This window comes from Oncorhynchus clarkii, chromosome 3 (genome assembly GCF_045791955.1).
Source record: "Oncorhynchus clarkii lewisi isolate Uvic-CL-2024 chromosome 3, UVic_Ocla_1.0, whole genome shotgun sequence".
In the NCBI taxonomy this organism is placed as follows: Eukaryota; Metazoa; Chordata; class Actinopteri; order Salmoniformes; family Salmonidae; genus Oncorhynchus; species Oncorhynchus clarkii.
This window is the reverse complement of record NC_092149.1, coordinates 16,635,435-16,656,546: the sequence shown is the minus strand read 5'-3', so window position 1 is coordinate 16,656,546 and position 21,112 is coordinate 16,635,435. Positions and strand designations below refer to the sequence as shown.

The following is a 21,112-nucleotide window of genomic DNA, read 5'->3' as shown; positions in this document are numbered from 1 at the left end:
CTACCTGGTTAAATAAAGGTGAAATAAATCAAATAAAAATTTTCAAAGAGAAGAATGAGAGAAATGCTCCAAATACAGGTGTACCAAGCTTGTAGCGTCATACCCAAGAAGGCTCAAGGCTGTAATCACTGCCAAAGGGGCTTCAACAAAGTACTGAGTAAAGGGTTGAATACTTAAGTAAATGTGATATTTCCATTTTTTATTTTTAATACATTTGCAAAAATTTCTCCAAACCTGTTTTTGCTTTGTCATTATGGCATATTGTGTGTACATTGATGAGGGGGAATAAACTCATCTGTTTTAGAACCAGGCTGAAATTTAACAAAATATTGAAAAAGTGAAGGGGTCTGAATACTTTCCGAATGCACTGTATGAGTCTGTGTATGTGCAAATAAATGAATCTCTGTATGTCCCAGTTCGAATTAGTGTTTGCTTGTGTGTTTTCCTGCAAAGGACAGAAAGTGAATATGTGTGCATTTGTGTGTGAGAATGAGCGCGAGAGAGAGCAACTGATTCTGTCAGTCAGTTGTAACAGATGCCAATTAAACAATAATAATATGAAACTATTCCACACATCAAGTGTAAGTAAGCAGAAGCACAAACCCAATACTTAATGGCCAACGGCAGTTAGAAAGGGCGGTAAGCCCCAACTACTGATACAGGGTTAGATATTTGTTCATCCCCCTAATGGTTCATTTAGGATTGGGGATAGAATCATCTGATTATAGATCTGTGGTTAAGGTCAGTTCTACCTGGAGTGTTACGAAGCTGTGTCCCATGCTAACGTCTTTCAAACGGCCCCTACAGATTATACAGAAACAGACTAACTCCTGCATCGACTTGTAAGACAGGGCAGCAACATGTACAGAATATATCAATTCTGTACAGTGAATCATCCATGTTCTTTTTGAGGATCTGTTCAAATTCTTATTTTGAAGTTTATAGTGTGGTGCTCATACATAGAATTAGAAGAAACAGTTGAATGTACTTGTGATGACATCCATTCTTTGAGTTTATGGATATCCAATCATTAAGTTAATATATGATTGTGGTCAACATGACATTTGGTTAAACTACAAGTGTTTTGAATGGAAGGGAAGCAGGTTAAACTACAAGTGTTTTGAATGGAAGGGAAGCAGGTTAAACTACGAGTGTTTTGAATGGAAGGGAAGCAGGTTAAACTACAAGTGTTTTGAATGGAAGGGAAGCAGGTTAAACTACAAGTGTTTTGAATGGAAGGGAAGCAGGTTAAACTACAAGTGTTTTGAATGGAAGGGAAGCAGGTTAAACTACAAGTGTTTTGAATGGAAGGGAAGCAGGTTAAACTACGAGTGTTTTGAATGGAAGGGAAGCAGGTTAAACTACAAGTGTTTTGAATGGAAGGGAAGCAGGTTAAACTACAAGTGTTTTGAATGGAAGGGAAGCAGGTTAAACTACAAGTGTTTTGAATGGAAGGGAAGCAGGTTAAAAGTCTGGTGTAGAATACCTTTTCATTTACATTGATGAAATTCACACAAAAATCATCCAGGACATTTGTGTGTATATATTATGTAAGAAATAAAATATATATTCTATATAAAGAAGCGTTTTGGTGGCAAAACAATAATTAATACGATGTTAGTCAGAAATGTGACATGCTGTGGTCTGGGTTCAAACCATTGATCTATTGATTGAACGTCAGATGAGTTACCGATTGCGCCGCCGTGGTAAATGAAATAGTAATGACTGCAGATTTCACCCTGAGTGAGCGACTCTAAATCCTGTCATAATCGTAAATATTTCCATGCTAAACGGTAAACACATTGACAGAAGATGAATCGGAAGATGTTCACTTGCCTCAGTTGACGTTCGCGTCACAGAACATTCAGAGCGGATTTTATTACAGCGCGACAGATACAGTAGCTACTCGCGGTTACGTTTTTCAATATTGAGGTGTTCCTTTCGATCATCCGCCCGTTTTGATTGCGACAGTCAGTGAGTGAGTGCTCTTTCAAGATCAGATATATCGAGGAGTAGCAGCATCGTCTGTGAATATGATAGCTGCTAATTCAATTCAAAGGGCTTTATTGGTATGGGAAACATATATTTACATTGCCAAAGGAAGTGAAATAGATAATAAACAAAAGTGAAATAAACAATAAAAAATGGACAGTAAACATTACACTTACAAAAGAGCCGAAGGAATAGAGACATTTGAAATGTAATATTATGGCTACATACTGTGTTGTAACGATATGCAAATAGTTAAAGTTAGCTAACTTTCGCTAATATCAGGGATGTATTCACTAGGAACAAAACGTGTAAGGACCTACCTGATTTTTTTCCAATGTCATTTTTGTTTTGCACTTCATTGCAAACCGTTTACCGTTTGCAACTGTTTTAGACTGTTTTCTGTGGTGTGAACTAATGATACCTACAGTTTCCTCCTTGAGACTGTTTTCTGAGGTGTGAACTAATGATACACACAGTTTCCTCCTTGAGACTGTTTTCTGAGGTGTGAACTAATGATACACACAGTTTCCTCCTTGAGACTGTTTTCTGAGGTGTGAACTAATGATACACACAGTTTCCTCCTTGAGACTGTTTTCTGAGGTGTGAACTAATGATACACACAGTTTCCTCCTTGAGACTGTTTTCTGAGGTGTGAACTAATGATACACACAGTTTCCTCCTTGGGACTGTTTTCTGAGGTGTGAACTAATGATACACACAGTTTCCTCCTTGAGACTGTTTTCTGAGGTGTGAACTAATGATGCAGCAACAATGAATCAATGTATGTCTTTTTGAATCTCTTATCATGTCATATTCTATGGTACACTATTTCAAATAGGTCTGTCTGCAACTTTTATCTGCAATTGGTTGTAAAAATTGCAAAGGCTTGCTAAAACAACATCTGGTAGAGGGGTAGAATAGCACACAATTCCATTCTGTTTTGAGGGGTCATTCAATCAAAATCTCATATAGTGATGTAGGGAGTTTACCCCAACTCTTTTGCCGGATGAATTGTGTGTGTATTTTCTGTGTGTGAGTGTAGTGTGTGTGTGAGACTAACATGACATGGCCTGTGTTTCTCCCTCCAACCAGCCAACTCCCGCAGGCCAAGCCGCAAGGGGCTGAGGAATGAAAGGGACAAACCGCTGCCACCCCTGTTGGCCAGAGTGGGAGGCAACATTGAGGTCAGACTGCAACTTCTATCAGTCTCTCTCATCGTCTGTCACTCTCAAAATATAAATCGACATTGTTCTCTTCATATCTTCCTCTACAAGAAGTCTTTTCTTTCACCATGTCTACTTCTGCCTGCACATTTTCCTCTCTCTACCACTTGTCTTTTGCCTCTTTCAGTGTGTATGTTGCTCTAACCCCCCCCCCCCCCCCCCCCCCCCCCCCCCCCCTCTCTCTCTCTCTCTCTCTTTTTTTTAGGTGTTGGGCTTCAATGCGCGCCAGAGGAAGGCATTCCTGAATGCAGTGATGCGCTATGGGATGCCTCCTCAGGATGCCTTCACCACCCAGTGGCTGGTCAGAGACCTCAGGGGGAAGTCTGAGAGAGAGTTCAAGTGAGTCTGTGTGTTAATGTCTATAGTCTATCTATTTGTGCGTGTGTGTGCAGTCTTTATGTGTATGTGTGTTCCCAGGGGTCCTTATAACAGTATTCTCTCTCCCTCTCAGGGCATATGTCTCCCTCTTCATGCGTCATCTCTGTGAGCCGGGGGCTGACGGAGCGGAGACCTTCGCTGACGGGGTTCCACGGGAGGGGTTGTCACGACAACACGTCCTTACTCGCATCGGCGTGATGTCATTGATCAGGAAGAAAGTAAGCAATGTCGTTTGTTTACAACATTTGGTATTTTTTCTGATCAGTCATTGGTGTTATCAGTTGATCATTTGTTGTTTTGTTTTCATCTAATTGGTGTATGTATTGATTGTATTGATGTCCAGGTGCAGGAGTTTGAGCATGTGAACGGCCAGTGGTCCATGCCCTGGATGATGGAGCTGGAGGAGAACAGGAGGCTGGCAGCCATCGCTGCTGGAGAGGATGTCAAAACACCTTCTACTGGAACCCCCGCTGACACACAGCCCAACACCCCCGCCCCAGGTACACACACACACACACACACAGCCCAACATCCCTGCCCCAGGTACACACACACACACACACGCACACGCACACAGCCCAACATCCCCGCCCCAGGTACACACACACACAGCCCAACATCCCCGCCCCAGGTACACACACACACACATACACAGCCCAACACCCCTGCCCCACACACCCACACACACACACACACACACACACACACCAACACACCCCCGCCCCAGGTACACACACACACACAGCCCAACAGCCCTGCCACAGGTACACACACACACACACACACACAGCCCAACATCCCCGCCCCAGGTACACACAAACACAGTAAGATGAAAATATACTCTAATCATTCTCACGCTCTCTTTGTCGCTAACAGAGGACCTCACTAAGTCTGAAGACACTGGCAAGGAGACGGAGGTAAATAAGGAGGGAGAGGCAGAAAAGGACGGCAGGGTGCACAGCAAGACAGAAGACCCAGAGGTGAACATTCTTTATTACATTATACTGCACCCTCCGCCCAGATTGTGATGTCATCCCATCACTACCCTAATCCTCACCCCTTTTTCCTCCTCACAGATTATTGAAATCCCAGACGAGATGGAAAAACGCTCTGAAAGGAAAGAGGCAGAGGGAGAGTCCTCCACCACAGAGAACGACAAAGAAAAGAACAAAGACACAGAAGAGAAGGAGGATAAAGAGACTGAAGAGAAGGAAACCAAGGAAACCCAAAAGGAGACTGCAGACAAGGAGAACAATTCCCCCACTGAGGTCAAAGGTGAAGGGTCAGAGGCCACAGCAGTGTCACAGGAAGCCAAGCCTAAAGGTCAGTCGGGAAAGTCAGGGTGAGACAGATATTGTATTAAGGTCATGTCTCCTGTGGTTGTGATCCCTGACCTGTGTTCTCTCTGTTATAGTGGAGGAGAGCAAAGAGGAGAAGATGGACCCCAGTCCTCTTGCAGAGGACAAGAAAGGTAGGTTCTTCTGTTCCTTACACACATTTATGGACACACACACACAAACAAACATATGGTGCTAACCCAGTATTCTTCCTCCCTTCAGAGCAAAAAGAGGAGAAAGATGGTTTGAAGACCGAGGAGTCTGGCAAGCTGCAGAATGGAGAGAACAGTAAAGAAGGAGTGGCAGCAGCAGGGATGGCGGTGAATGTGAGTGAGGAGAAGAAGAAGGCTACCAAGCAGAGGTTCATGTTCAACATCGCAGACGGAGGATTCACAGGTACACACACAGATCTAAGATCAGCTAACCCTCCCTAACCTTATCTAGTAACCATTGGGGGGCAGGGGGATGCAAACTGTCCTTTGTTCATTTTCAGTCTCTCTTAACGTCTCTATCTCTCTCTCCAGAGCTCCACTCTCTGTGGCAGAACGAGGAGAGGGCGGCGACCGTCACCAAGAAGACATTTGAGATCTGGCATCGTCGCCATGACTACTGGCTGCTGGCCGGCATCATACAGTATCCTTTCACTCTGTACCAACGTCACTGTACCAACGTCACTCTGTACCAACTTCACCCTGTACCAACGTCACTCTGTACCAACGTCACTCTGTACCAACGTCACTCTGTACCAACGTCACTCTGTACCAACGTCTCTCTGTACCAAGGTCTCTCTGTACCAAGGTCTCTCTGTACCAAGGTCTCTCTGTACCAAGGTCTCTCTGTACCAACGTCACTCTGTACCAAGGTCTCTCTGTACCAAGGTCTCTCTGTACCAAGGTCTCCCTGTACCAAGGTCTCCCTGTACCAAGGTCTCTCTGTACCAAGGTCTCTGTACCAAGGTCTCTCTGTACCAAGGTCACTCTGTACCAACGTTACTTTGTACCAACGTCACTCTGTACCAACGTCTCTCTCTACCAATGTCACTCTGTACCAACGTCTCTCTGTACCAATTTCACCCTGTACCAACTTCACCCTGTACCAACATCACTCTGCTAATCAAAGTGTGGAGGAGTAGGTTATTAGTTGGATCAGGTATGTTAGTGCAGGGCTGGAACTAAAACCGATAGGACCAGGGTTGGAGACCACTGCACTAGTCAGCAGGATGTCAGAGGTTTGGTGGGAGGACTGTGAATCATTATGATGTCATGACCTTTGATCGTGGCGCCTCTCAGACACGGTTACGCTCGCTGGCAGGACGTGCAGAGCGACGTGAAGTATGCTATCCTCAACGAGCCCTTCAAGGGGGAGATGAGTCGAGGAAACTTCCTGGAGATCAAGAACAAGTTCTTGGCCAGAAGGTTTAAGGTGCGCTGAGCTGGCGGGATGTTTGTGGCTGCTTCTGTCTATTGGAACACACTCTCTCAGTGTTCTGTTGAGCCATCCCTCTCTCCCACTGTTTCTTTCTTTCTGTTAATCACTCTGTTTACCTCTTCCCTCTCTCCTCCTGTCATATCCCTTCCTTCTCTCTCTTTGCCTCTCTCCTCCTCATATCCCTCTCATCTCTGTACCCCCCCCCCTCTCGGTCTCTAGTTGTTGGAGCAGGCGTTGGTGATTGAGGAGCAGCTTCGCAGGGCAGCCTACCTGAACATGTCTGAGGACCCGGCCCACCCCTCCATGGCCCTCAACACCCGCTTCAGTGAGGTGGAGTGTCTGGCTGAGTCCCACCAACACCTCAGCAAGGAGTCCATGTCAGGGAACAAGCCTGCTAACGCAGTACTGCACAAAGGTAGTGTTGTGTCTTTACTATGGATTAAGTGATATTTGACATGCTATTGTATCAAATCAATTTTCTGTCATTAATATTACCTGATTAAACTAATCATAGATATGTAATTAACTAGGAAGTCGGGGCACCACAGTAGAATGTTTATAGAGCTGTTGTCTTCCGAGTAAACTCTTAAAGATGTGGTAATCTTTTATAGCAATAGCAGTCAATTATTAACCGTAACCTTATTCAGTCACATCTGAACATCGTAAAATTATTTGTTATCTTCACGAACCCTGTCTAACAAGTTGAATCAGCAATACAAAATTTGGTTTCATTATTTATTTACTAAAAATCACACAGAATTCCATATACACAGGATGGATCATACATTGATGACTAATTATGTCCTAAAAGAAAACTTCCATATAGTGGAAAAAAACGATATGATGGCTGGTTACACAAAGGGGGTTGGGTTTGAATGAAAGCCCGGGAAGACTGAGGAACAAAAGGATTGGGTCTCTATCGGACCTTATGAATCTATGCTATCATAAATACAGAATCTTATGCATTCAAATGGTTGTTCAACCATTTGCAACCAGAGCTTACGCTGAGGTTGGCTTAGTCAGCCGTGAATTGGGTCACTGGAGCTCTTATAGAAATGTAGAAAAGGGGTAGGTTCATAATTTCCAACCAATGTCTATTCACGTGGGCGTGGCCACTGATTGAGCATATTTTACTTATGAAAAGATTCTCTCATTTTAAAAACTAAAATTAAATTTAATATTTTCACAAATAGTTTCATAACATTTAAATTGCACAACAATTCCATATGAATCTAGAATGTGTAGATTTTCCAAGACACAGTTTATGTCATCCTATCATCAGCAATAATGTCTCAGACCACAACTGATCTGACATCATATTCTTTAAGTACCAACGGATACTTTGGTTGGATTACCAAAATATATTTCGTTCCCAACCTTTTGATGTTACCATACTCTCTCTATGTTAACCTCTCTGGGATATTCGGGACGGTAGCGTCCCACCTCACCAACAGCCAGTGAAAGTGCAGGGCGCCAAATTCAAAACAACAAAAATCTCATAATTAAAATTCCTCAAGCATACAAGTATTTTACACCATTTTAAAGATAAAATTCTCGTTAATTCAGCCAAAATGTCTGATTTCAAAAAGGATTTACAGCGAAAGCACCACAAACAATTATGTTAGGTCACCACCAAGTCACAGAAAAACACAGCCATTTTTCCAGCCAAAGAGAGGAGTCACAAAAAGCAGAAATATAGATACAATGAATCACTAACCTTTGATGATCTTCATCAGATGACACTCATAGGACTTCATGTTACACAATACATGTATGTTTTGTTCGATAAAGTGCATATTTATATCCACAAATCTCATTTTACATTGGCGTGTTATGTTCAGTAGTTCCAAAACATGCAGTGATTTTGCAGAGAGCCACATCAATTTACAGAAATACTCATCATAAATGTTGATGAAAATACAAGTGTTATACATGGAATTAGAGATATACTTCTCCTTAATGCAATCGCTGTGTCAGATTTCAAAAAAACTTTACGGAAAAAGCATACCATGCAATAATCTGAGTACAGCGCTCAGAGACCAAAACAGCCAAAGAGATTTCCGCCATGTTGTGGAGTCAACATTAGTCAGAAATAGCATCTTAAATACTCACTTACCTTTGATGATCTTCATTAGAATGCACTCCCAGGAATCCCAGTTCCACAATAAATGTTTGATTTGTTCGATAAAGTTGATAATTTATGTCCAAATACCTCCTTGTGTTAGGGCGTTTGGTAAACAAATCCAAATGCGCGTCCAGCCGAAAGGTCGGATGAAAAGTCCAAAAAGTTATATTACAGGTCGTAGAAACATGTCAAAAGAGGTATAGAATCAATCTTTAGGATGTTTTTATCAAAAATCTTGAATAATGTTCCAACCGGAGAATTCCTTTCTCTGTAGAAAAGCAATGGAACGCAAGCTAACATTCACATGACCGCACGTCACGAGCTCAATCCTCTCATTTGTCCCCCCTTCAAAGTAGAAGCATCAAACAAGGTTCTAAAGACTGTTGACATCTAGTGGAAGCCTTTGGAAGTGCAAAATGACCCCACAGACACTGGATATTGGAAATGCAATGAGTTGAAAAACTACAAACCTCAGATTTCCCACTTCCTGGTTGGATTTTTCTCAGGTTTTCACCTGCCAAATGAGTTCTGTTATACTCACAGACATCATTCAAACAGTTTTAGAAACTTCAGTGTTTTCTACCCAAATATACTAATTACAGTGGGGCATAAAAGTATTTAGTCAGCCACCAATTGTGCAAGTTCTCCCACTTAAAAAGATGAGGCCTGTAATTTTCATCATAGGTACACTTCAACTATGACAGACAAAATGAGAAAAAAATCCAGAAAATCACATTGTAGGATTTTTAATGAATTTATTTGCAAATTATGGTGGAAAATAAGTATTTGGTCAATAACAAACAAGCAAGATTTCTGGCTCTCACAGACCTGTAACTTCTTCTTTAAGAGGCTCATCTGTCCTCCACTCGTTACCTGTATTAATGGCACCTGTTTGAACTTGTTATCAGTATAAAAGACACCTGTCCTCAACCTCAAACAGTCACACTCCAAACTCCACTATGGCCAAGACCAAAGAGCTGTCAAAGGACACCAGAAACAAAATTGTAGACCTGCACCAGGCTGGGAAGACTGAATCTGCAATAGGTAAGCAGCAATCAACTGTGGGAGCAATTATTAGGAAATGGAAGACATACAAGACAACTGATAATCTCCCTCGATCTGGGGCTCCACGCAAGATCTCACCCCGTGGGGTCAAAATGATCACAAGAATGGTGAGCAAAAATCCCAGAACCACACGGGGGGACCTAGTGAATGACCTGCAGAGAGCTGAGACCAAAGTAACAAAGCCTACCATCAGTAACGCACTACGCCGCCAGGGACTCAAATCCTGCAGTGCCAGGCGTGTCCCCCTGCTTAAGCCAGTACATGTCCAGGCCCGTCTGAAGTTTGCTAGAGAGCATTTGGATGATCCAGAAGAAGATTGGGAGAATGTCATATAGTCAGATGAAATCAAAATATAACTTTTTGGTAAAAACTTAACTCGTCGTGTTTTTAGGACAAAGAATGCTGAGTTGCATCCAAAGAACACCATACCTACTGTGAAGCACGGGGGTGGAAACGTCATGCTTTGGGGCTGTTTTTCTGCAAAGGGACCAGGATGACTGATCCGTGTAAAGGAAAGAATGAATAGGGCCATGTATCGTGAGATTTTGAGTGAAAACCTTCTTCCATCAGCAAGGGCATTGAAGATGAAACGTGGCTGGGTCTTTCAGCATGACAATGATCCCAAACACACCGCCCGGGCAACGAAGGAGTGGCTTCGTAAGAAGCATTTCAAGGTCCTGGAGTGGCCTAGCCAGTCTCCAGATCTCAACCCTATAGAAAATCTTTGGAGGGAGTTGAAAGTCCGTGTTGCCCAGCAACAGCCCCAAAACATCACTGCTCTAGAGGAGTTCTGCATGGAGGAATGGGCCAAAATACCTGCAACAGTGTGTGAAATCCTTGTGAAGACTTACAGAAAACGTTTAACCTCTGTCATTGCCAACAAAGGGTATATAACAAAGTATTGAGATAAACTTTTGTTATTGACAAATACTTATTTTCCACCATAATTTGCAAATAGATTCATTAAAAATCCTACAATGTGATTTTATTTTCTCATTTTGTCTGTCATAGTTGAAGTGTACCTATGATGAAAATTACAGGCCTCGTCTTTTTAACTGGGAGAACTTGCACAATTGGTGGCTGACTAAATACTTTTTTGCCCCACTGTATATGCACATTCTAGCTTTTATGGCTGAGTAGCAGGAAGTTTACTCTGGGCACCTTATTTATCCAAGCTACTCAATACTGCCCCCCAGTCACCAAGAAGTTAACAAAGGGCTTTCCAAGTGTCCATTCTGTTTAGTAGAGAGAGAAAAGGGTATTTATGGGGGTCATAAACCTCACCAACAGGGCAACGTCATGACAGTAGGCTACACACACACACAAACACAGACTCGCTCTCTTTCTTTCTCATTGTCTCTTTTCTGTCTCTGCTGTTCTTACCCACTTCCATCATCTATTTTTCTTATTTCTCTCCCTCTCGTCATTGTTTCCTAAACTCTGTCAGTTGGACTTTGGTGGTGGTAACTCTGTCTCTCTCCTTCAGTTCTCAAACAGCTTGAGGAGCTTCTGAGTGACATGAAGGCCGACGTCACCCGTCTCCCGGCAACCATCGCCCGTATACCACCCGTCGCCGTGAGGCTGCAGATGTCGGAGAGGAACATCCTCAGCCGATTGGCCAGCCGCGGGTCCGAGGTCACCGGCCAGAGCCAATCACAGACCACGCAGCAGATGCAGGTGCCACGCTGACCAATTCCGCCAGTCCTCCCTAAGGCGTTCTCCCACCCGTGTTTTGGAATTGGAGAGTGACCCTTATCTCACCCCGCTCTGCACCTCTCCTGTCCCCAAACCAAAACTCACACTCTGGACAGTAGAGTAAGGTCTCTACCCACCAACACATCTTCTCTGGACACAGCAGACTACACATGTTCTGCTTCCTCTTCACCCAAAGACACCTGTAGGAACACAGTCTCTGTTCACCTTCTCTACAGTATCTACCTAATGAACTGCAGCACTGTCTCTGTGTCTGTCTGTTATGTCTAAATTTCACACAGAGGTTGTTTTCACTGTATCTTTCCCCAAGCCTGTCTCTAAAATAGACAGCGGTGTACCTGGCTCTGTCCCATAGAATTAGAATGGGTAAAATGGACTTTTCCACTTCAAGTAAAGGTTCTATAATATGTGGACTCGTTGTTCTATGGGTGTGCATAAATTAAATTTGATATGCAACATGTACAATTCAATTCGGTAAATATGAAATCATGTGGAATTTAGAACTATGTCTGTTCTGCCCATTCCATTTCTGGGTGTGTACCTCTTCTGAGTGTATGTGTGTGTGTCTGTGTGTGTAGGTGGGTACACTGCTCTATACTTCCCACAGAGAGACTGTTAATAACTATCAACTGATGAGGATGCTTTAGTAGAATAATATTGGTTCTGTGTTACACTCCTGCCCCTCCCCCTCTTCACTGCTCCCTTCACCTGTAAACTCAGGTGGTCCATAACACTAGCCTGTTATTGGCTCTCCCCGCTCCTCAGCCATGCCCCGTCCTGCAGCTCTCCATTCCTGAGCGATTGTCACAAATGTTCCCGGAGGCCTCGCCCCTTTTTTGCCCAAATAAGGACATGCAATAGCTCCACTAGTGTCGACACACGGGGGCTGCATTGAGAATGATGGCAATCTCTAAATGAATTAAATGTCTTAGTCTAATGTTTTGTTCTTTTAAATTTTGGAATATTATTATGGTTACCAGCTTGTTGTTTTTATCGTTACAGTTTCTTCTGAGAACTCCAATAAAAAGGGTAACAGTTTGTGAAGCTTGTTTCTTTGCCCTTTATTATGTGAGGGCATTATTACCTGGGCACATTGCATTGTATTATAATCTGGGTGGGGTCGAGCCCTAAATGCTGATTGGCTGACAGCCGTGGTATACCATGGGTATGACAAAACGTGTATTTTTACTGCACTAATTACGTTGGTAACCAGTTTATAATAGGAATGAGGCACCTCAGGGGTTTGTGATATATGGCCAATATACCATGGCTAAGGGTTGTGTCCAGGCACTCCACGTTTCGTCGTGGTTAAGGACAGCTCTTAGCCATGGTATATTGGCCATATACCACACCTCGGGCCTTATTACTTAAATGACCAATGGTACACGTCATAATTTGACCTACAAGGTCTGTGGAAGGGCATCATCTGATTTAACTGTATCTATAAAGTAATAAAACCATAGAACACAGGTACAGGAAGAGTGGAGTGTGGGTGTAAATGTAAATGTGTAAATGTATGATGGGAAAGGTGAATGCTAATTTCCTTTTGCAGGAGAGGGAAGGAGAACAAGTGGACAGTTAGAGGGATAGAAGAAGAGAGAGACAGGAACAGACTTGTTTTCCCAGACAGAGAGAGGTGCAATTAAGAAAGTTGGGGGAAATTACAGGGCAGGAGAAAATACTACGTTGTAATAGAGCCTGCTGATAACTTAACAGGACAGAGACAGGGACAGAGGGATAGAGAGAAGGCAGTCAGAGGAATTGTAGAGTGGGGGAACAACAGGGAGAGACGGGGAGGAAATGAGTGAGAAAGAAGAGGTAGATAGAGGGACAGAAGAGAGAAGCAGCTGGAACAGTGTAGTATACGCTAGTTAACTGGACAGTGGACAGACCACACTGCACTAACCTCTAGCTCATCTTCGTTCTGTTGTAAAGACTGGATCTATGAGACTGAACTGCTGTCTAGAACACCTGAGCAAAAGTCCATTCAATGTCTTGTGGGTAAGTACTATCTATAGACACAGTTAGCATGTGAAGCTCACAGGTGTGAAAGGGGAAGAGAGCCCAATTCAAACTGCTGCAGGCGTTTTGTTTCACTAACCAGTATGTTTGTGTGTCTGCAATTCCTGGTGTTAACCATTGTTCTAACACCTGCAGTAGATAGATTTAATCAAATTTTATTTGTCACATACACATGGTTAGCAGATGTTAATGCGAGTGTAGCGAAATGCTTGTGCTTCTAGTTCCGACAATGCAGTAATAACAAGTAATCTAACTAACAATTCCAAAACTACTGTCTTGTACACAGTGTAAGGGGATAAAGAATATGTACATAAGGATATATGAATGAGTGATGGTACAGAGCAGCATAGGCAAGATACAGTAGATGGTATCGAGTACAGTATGTACAAATGAGATGAGTATGTAAACAAAGTGGCATAGTTTAAAGTGGCTAGTGATACATGTATTACATAAGGATACAGTCGATGATATAGAGTACAGTATATACGTATGCATATGAGATGAATAATGTAGGGTAAGTAACATTATATAAGGTAGCATTGTTTAAAGTGGCTAGTGATATATTTACATCATTTCCCATCAATTCCCATTATTAAAGTGGCTGGAGTTGAGTCAGTGTCAGTGTGTTGGCAGCAGCCACTCAGTGTTAGTGGTGGCTGTTTAACAGTCTGATGGCCTTGAGATAGAAGCTGTTTTTCAGTCTCTCGGTCCCAGCTTTGATGCACCTGTACTGACCTCGCCTTCTGGATGATAGCGGGGTGAACAGGCAGTGGCTCGGGTGGTTGATGTCCTTGATGATCTTTATGGCCTTCCTGTGACATCGGGTGGTGTAGGTGTCCTGGAGGGCAGGTAGTTTGCCCCCGGTGATGCGTTGTGCAGACCTCACTACCCTCTGGAGAGCCTTACGGTTGAGGGCGGTGCAGTTGCCATACCAGGCGGTGATACAGCCCGCCAGGATGCTCTCGATTGTGCATCTGTAGAAGTTTGTGAGTGCTTTTGGTGACAAGCCGAATTTCTTCAGCCTCCTGAGGTTGAAGAGGCGCTGCTGCGCCTTCTTCACGATGCTGTCTGTGTGAGTGGACCAATTCAGTTTGTCTGTGATGTGTATGCCGAGGAACTTAAAACTTGCTACCCTCTCCACTACTGTTCCATCGATGTAGATAGGGGGGTGTTCCCTCTGCTGTTTCCACAATCATCTCCTTAGTTTTGTTGACAATGAGTGTGAGGTTATTTTCCTGACACCACACTCCGAGGGCCCTCACCACCTCCCTGTAGGCCGTCTCGTCGTTGTTGGTAATCAAGCCTACCACTGTTGTGTCGTCCGCAAACTTGATGATTGAGTTGGAGGCGTGCGTGGCCACGCAGTCGTGGGTGAACAGGGAGTACAGGAGAGGGCTCAGAACGCACCCTTGTGGGGCCCCAGTGTTGAGGATCAGCGGGGAGGAGATGTTGTTGCCTACCCTCACCACCTGGGGGCGGCCCGTCAGGAAGTCCAGTACCCAGTTGCACAGGGTGGGGTCGAGACCCAGGGTCTCGAGCTTGATGACGAGCTTGGAGGGTACTATGGTGTTGAATGCCGAGCTGTAGTCGATGAACAGCATTCTCACATAGGTATTCCTCTTGTCCAGATGGGTTAGGGCAGTGTGCAGTGTGGTTGAGATTGCATCGTCTGTGGACCTGTTTGGGCGGTAAGCAAATTGGAGTGGGTCTAGGGTGTCAGGTAGGGTGGAGGTGATATGGTCCTTGACTAGTCTCTCAAAGCACTTCATGATGACGGATGTGAGTGCTATGGGGCGGTAGTCGTTTAGCTCAGTTACCTTAGCTTTCTTGGGAACAGGAACAATGGTGGCCCTCTTGAAGCATGTGGGAACAGCAGACTGGTATAGGGATTGATTGAATATGTCCGTAAACACACCGGCCAGCTGGTCTGCGCATGCTCTGAGGGCGCGGCTGGGGATGCCGTCTGGGCCTGCAGCCTTGCGAGGGTTAACACGTTTAAATGTCTTACTCACCTCGGCTGCAGTGAAGGAGAGACCGCATGTTTTCGTTGCAGGCCGTGTCAGTGGCACTGTATTGTCCTCAAAGCGGGCAAAAAAGTTATTTAGTCTGCCTGGGAGCAAGACATCCTGGTCCGTGACTGGGCTGGATTTCTTCCTGTAGTCCGTGATTGACTGTAGACCCTGCCACATGCCTCTTGTGTCTGAGCCGTTGAATTGAGATTCTACTTTGTCTCTGTACTGGCGCTTAGCTTGTTTGATAGCCTTGCGGAGGGAATAGCTGCACTGTTTGTATTCGGTCATGTTACCAGACACCTTGCCCTGATTAAAAGCAGTGGTTTACGCTTTCAGTTTCACACGAATGCTGCCATCAATCCACGGTTTCTGGTTAGGGAATGTTTTAATCGTTGCTATGGGAACGACATCTTCAACGCACGTTCTAATGAACTCGCACACCGAATCAGCGTATTCGTCAATGTTGTTATCTGACGCAATACGAAACAAACGTCTGTTAGTCTGTGCATGTGTGTGCGCGTGTGTGCTCGCTCGCATGCTTGTGTATGTACACTCTAGCCTTCTGTAATGTATGTATTTAAAGATATTTAAAATCATACATGGGAGAACTAATTATGTTCTCATTGGCTGATCATTCTGAGTGTACACCTTCCTATTTTTGAGTTGCACCCGCTTTTGCCCTCAGAAAAGCCTCAATTGGACTCTAGAAGGTGTCGAAAGCATTCTACAGGGATGTTGGCCCATGTTGACCTCCCACAGTTGTATCAAGTTGGATGGATTTGCTTTTGGGTGGTGGACCATTTTTGATACACACTGTTGAACGTGAAAAACCCAGCAGCGTTGCAGTTCTTGACACAAACCGGTGCGCCTGACACCTACTACCATACCGAGGTCAAAGGCACTTCAATCTTTTGTCTTGTCATTCACCCTCTGAATGGCACACATACAGAGTCCATTCATTTGTCTCAAGGATTAAAACCCCTTCATTAACCTGTCTCATTCCCTTCATCTAAACTGATTCAAGTGGGTTTAACAGGTGACATCAATAAGGGATCCTAGCTTCACCTGGATTCACCTGGTCAGTCTATGTCACAGAAAGCTTTTTATACTCTGTGTATTTACATACATTTAAATCTCACTGTTAGATGTCCAGGCAAGAGAAATAGGATTTGCAAGCCAAAGTGATCGCCCTGGAAGATGATTGTTTTGACAATAGTTACTGTCAGACAGGGCTCTTACCTTGGTGTCATTTATTAGTATTTATTTCAAACCCGTCCCCCACCAGGCTGCTGAGGGGAGGACGGCTCATAATAATGGCTGGAACGGATGTGTTGGAAACCATGTGTTTGATGTTGTTGATACCATTCCACCGATTCTGCTCCAGCCATTACCACGAGCCCGTCCTCCCCAATTATGGTGCCACCAACCTCCTATGTCCCCCACCCCTCCCTTCAGAGGACAAAAGCAACCCTGTTTTTACACACTTTTTCCCTAGATATGTTTCTACGTACATGCCACTTTTCCCACACATGACAAAAATACAGTTCAATATACACTGAGTGTACAACACATTAGGAACTCCTTCCATGATATAGACTGACCAGGTGAATCCAGGTGAAAGCTATAATTGCTTATTAATGTCCACTTCAATCAGTGTAGATGACGGGTAGAAGACTGGTTAAAGAAGGATTTTCGAGCCTTTAGATAATTGAGACATGGATTGTGCATGTGTGCCATTCAGAGGGTCAATGGGCATGGCATAATATTTAAGTCCCTTTGAACGGGGTATGGTAGTAGGTGCCAGGTGCACCGGTTTGTGTCAAGAACTGCATGCTACTGGGGTTTTCACGCTCAACAGTTTCCTGTGTGTATCAAGAATTGTCCACCACCCAAAGGACATCCAGCCAACTTCCAGCCATCCAGCCAACTGTGGGAAGCGTTGGAATCAACATGAGCCAGCATTCCTATGGAAAGTGTTGTCCTGTAGGGCTGGGAATTGCCAGGGTCCTCACGATTTGATATTATCATAATACTTAGGTGTTGGTATGATTAGTATTGCGGTTCTTACGATTCTATATGTATTGCGATTCGATTTTCCAAACATATTGCTCACCAAATGTCTGCTGTGGAGGGGACAAGAGAGAGCCATGAGAAAACAAGTTTTGATCAGTCATGGAAATAAATGTGCTTAAAACACATTGGCTCCTTATTTAAAAAGAAGATGGAGAACAAGATATGAGTTTTGGTGCATGTACAGCCTACTGTAGCAAAAATAGTATTGCAATATTGTCAAAACGATACGATATATCGTCAAAAGTAATATCCCAATATGTAACTGTATCAATGTTTTCCTCTGTTGCTATTAGTCAGTGTGAGAGTGGGTTCTTTCATTGAAGGCAAATCATCATCACTTGGACTTTGGGTGCGAGAAATACACACGTGTTTATATGTGTTAGTCAGTGTGTGAGAGTGTGTACATACCCTGCAGGAGTGACTGGATCAAGAGATGTCTTCACTTGGTATGTGTGTGTTAGTCAGTGTGTGTGAATCTTTGTGGAAGGTGGTCATCACTTTTGGGTGTTAGAAATGATACACAACAGCAACATGACTGAACAGGGAAAAGCCATTCTCACCATCAGCTCTCAGCTCTGTACAGTGGGGCAAAAAAGTATTTAGTCAGCCACCAATTGTGCAAGTTCTCCCACTTAAAAATATGAGAGAGACCTGTAATTTTCATCATAGGTACACTTCAACTATGACAGACAAAATGTGAAAAAAAATCCAGAAAATCACATTGTAGGATTTTTAATGATTTTATTTGCAAAATATGGTGGAAAATAAGTATTTGGTCACCGACAAACAAGCAAGATTTCTGGCTCTCACAGACCTGTAACTTCTTCTTTAAGAGGCTCCTCTGTCCTCCACTTGTTACCTGTATTAATGGCACCTGTTTGAACTTGTTATCAGTATAAAAGACACCTGTCCACAACCTCAAACAGTCACACTCCAAACTCCACTATGGCCAAGACCAAAGAGCTGTCAAAGGACACCAGAAACAAAATTGTAGACCTGCACCAGGCTGGGAAGACTGAATCTGCAATAGGTAAGCAGCTTGGTTTGAAGAAATCAACTGTGGGAGCAATTATTAGGAAATGGAAGACATACAAGACCACTGATAATCTCCCTCGATCTGGGGCTCCACGCAAGATCTCACCCCGTGGGGTCAATGCAATAGGTAAGCAGCTTGGTTTGAAGAAATCAACTGTGGGAGCAATTATTAGGAAATGGAAGACATACAAGACCACTGATAATCTCCCTCGATCTGGGGCTCCACGCAAGATCTCACCCCGTGGAGTCAAAATGATCACAAGAACGGTGAGCAAAAATCCCAGAACCACACGGGGGGACCTAGTGAATGACCTGCAGAGAGCTGAGACCAAAGTAACAAAGCCTACCATCAGTAACGCACTACCCAGCCAGGGACTCAAATCCTGCAGTGCCAGGCGTGTCCCCCTGCTTAAGCCAGTACATGTCCAGGCCCGTCTGAAGTTTGCTAGAGAGCATTTGGATGATCCAGAAGAAGATTGGGAGAATGTCATATGGTCAGATGAAATCAAAATATAACTTTTTGGTAAAAACTCAACTTGTCGTGTTTGGAGGACAAAGAATGCTGAGTTGCATCCAAAGAACACCATACCTACTGTGAAGCATGGGGGTGGAAACATCATGCTTTGGGGCTGTTTTTCTGCAAAGGGACCAGGACGACTGATCCATGTAAAGGATGAATGAATGGGGCCTTGGCATATCGTGAGATTTTGAGTGAAAACCTCCTTCCATCAGCAAGGGCATTGAAGATGAAACGTGGCTGGGTCTTTCAGCATGACAATGATCCCAAACACACCGCCCGGGCAACGAAGGAGTGGCTTCGTAAGAAGCATTTCAAGGTCCTGGAGTGGCCTAGCCAGTCTCCAGATCTCAACCCCATAGAAAATCTTTGGGGGGAGTTGAAAGTCCGTGTTGCCCAGCAACAGCCCCAAAACATCACTGCTCTAGAGGAGATCTGCATGGAGGAATGGGCCAAAATACCAGCAACAGTGTGTGAAAACCTTGTGAAGACTTACAGAAAACGTTTGACCTCTGTTTTTATTTATTTTGATTTATTTCACCTTTATTTAACCAGGTAGGCTAGTTGAGAACAAGTTCTCATTTACAACTGCGACCTGGCCAAGATAAAGCATAGCAGTGTGAACAGACAACACAGAGTTACACATGGAGTAAACAATTAACAAGTATATAACACAGTATAAAAAAAAGAGAGTCTATATACATTGTGTGCAAAAGGCATGAGGAGGTAGGCGAATAATAACAATTTTGCAGATTAATACTGGGTGATAAATGATCAGATGGTCATGTACAGGTAGAAATACTGGTGTGCAAAAGAGCATAAAAGTAAATAAATATAAACAGTATGGGGATGAGGTAGGTAAATTGGGTGGGCTTTTTACCGATAGACTATGTACAGCTGCAGCGATCGGTTAGCTGCTCAGATAGCAGATGTTTGAAGTTGGTGAAGTCTCCAACTTCAGCAATTTTTGCAATTCGTTCCAGTCACAGGCAGCAGAGAACTGGAACAAAAGGTGGCCAAATGAGGTGTTGGCTTTAGGGATGATCAGTGAGATACACCTGCTGGAGCGCGTGCTACGGGTGGGTGTTGCCATCGTGACCAGTGAGCTGAGATAAGGCGGAGCTTTACCTAGCATGGTCTTGTAGATGACCTGGAGCCAGTGGGTCTGGCGACGAATATGTAGCGAGGGCCAGCCAAATAGAGCATACAGGTCGCAGTGGTGGGTGGTATAAGGTGCTTTAGTAACAAAACGGATGGCACTGTGATAAACTGCATCCAGTTTGCTGAGTAGAGTATTGGAAGCTATTTTGTAGATGACATTGCCGAAGTCGAGGATCGGTAGGATAGTCAGTTTTACTAGGGTAAGTTTGGCGGCGTAAGTGAAGGAGGCTTTGTTGCGGAATAGAAAGCCGACTCTAGATTTGATTTTAGATTGGAGATGTTTGATGAGTCTGGAAGGAGAGTTTACAGTCTAGCCAGACACCTAGGTACTTATAGATGTCATTGCCAACAAAGGGTATATAACAAAGTATTGGGATAAACTTTTGGTATTGACCAAATACTTATTTTCCACCATAATTTGCTAATAAATTCATTAAAAATCCTACAATGTGATTTTCTGGATTTTTTTTCTCATTTTGTCTGTCATAGTTGAAGTGTACCTATGATGAAAATTACAGGCCTCTCTCATCTTTTTAAGTGGGAGAACTTGCACAACTGGTGGCTGACTAAATACTTTTTTGCCCCACTGTAACAAAAAGGCATTCAGACATATGTGGCACACAAGATACATGGTGCTCTCGGCCCCAGCCACTACAGATCAGGAGCTTTAAACGGCACCTCTCACCTACTCTGCTGCTTTGCATGTTGGTTGTATTGAAATTTGTAACACTAACTTGAACAGGCAGTCACACTGTAACATCAAGCTGTTAACTTATACAGCCCTGCTTTGTTGCTATGTGTCTTTCGTAACCACAACAGCTGGCTGTTGCATTATGGGAAGAGTAGTTTCAGTTTCAAGCTCTAACAGACTTTTGTGGACAGTACTTTAGTATACATGTAGCCCACCTCTTCTTGTAGCATGCTCACATGTCTTGTATTGCTGCTCACATGAACAGTGTTGTGTAGTTGCTATCCTGACTGTAGTTATGTGTGTATGTTACTTATTGTTAGTTTGTGAGTTTGTTGTCATG

At 43.7% G+C, this 21,112-nt stretch overlaps 1 protein-coding gene across 3 annotated transcripts in view; it reads left to right on the top strand.

The window, feature by feature from the left end:
• LOC139389508 (chromodomain-helicase-DNA-binding protein 4-like) overlaps window positions 1-12,305 on the top strand; it is a 63,303-nt gene extending 50,998 nt beyond the window's left edge. For all 3 annotated transcript variants that reach the window (XM_071136344.1, XM_071136338.1, XM_071136332.1), the window contains exons 30-41: window positions 3,085-3,176; window positions 3,421-3,554; window positions 3,667-3,811; window positions 3,937-4,093; window positions 4,470-4,573; window positions 4,670-4,916; window positions 5,008-5,064; window positions 5,153-5,326; window positions 5,455-5,563; window positions 6,220-6,352; window positions 6,578-6,773; window positions 11,035-12,305. In XM_071136344.1, the coding sequence (XP_070992445.1) occupies window positions 3,085-3,176; window positions 3,421-3,554; window positions 3,667-3,811; window positions 3,937-4,093; window positions 4,470-4,573; window positions 4,670-4,916; window positions 5,008-5,064; window positions 5,153-5,326; window positions 5,455-5,563; window positions 6,220-6,352; window positions 6,578-6,773; window positions 11,035-11,237 (1,751 nt within the window). In that variant the 3' untranslated portion in view covers window positions 11,238-12,305. The remainder of the gene's footprint in view (window positions 1-3,084; window positions 3,177-3,420; window positions 3,555-3,666; window positions 3,812-3,936; window positions 4,094-4,469; window positions 4,574-4,669; window positions 4,917-5,007; window positions 5,065-5,152; window positions 5,327-5,454; window positions 5,564-6,219; window positions 6,353-6,577; window positions 6,774-11,034) is intronic.
• Window positions 12,306-21,112: the final 8,807 nt, after the last annotated feature.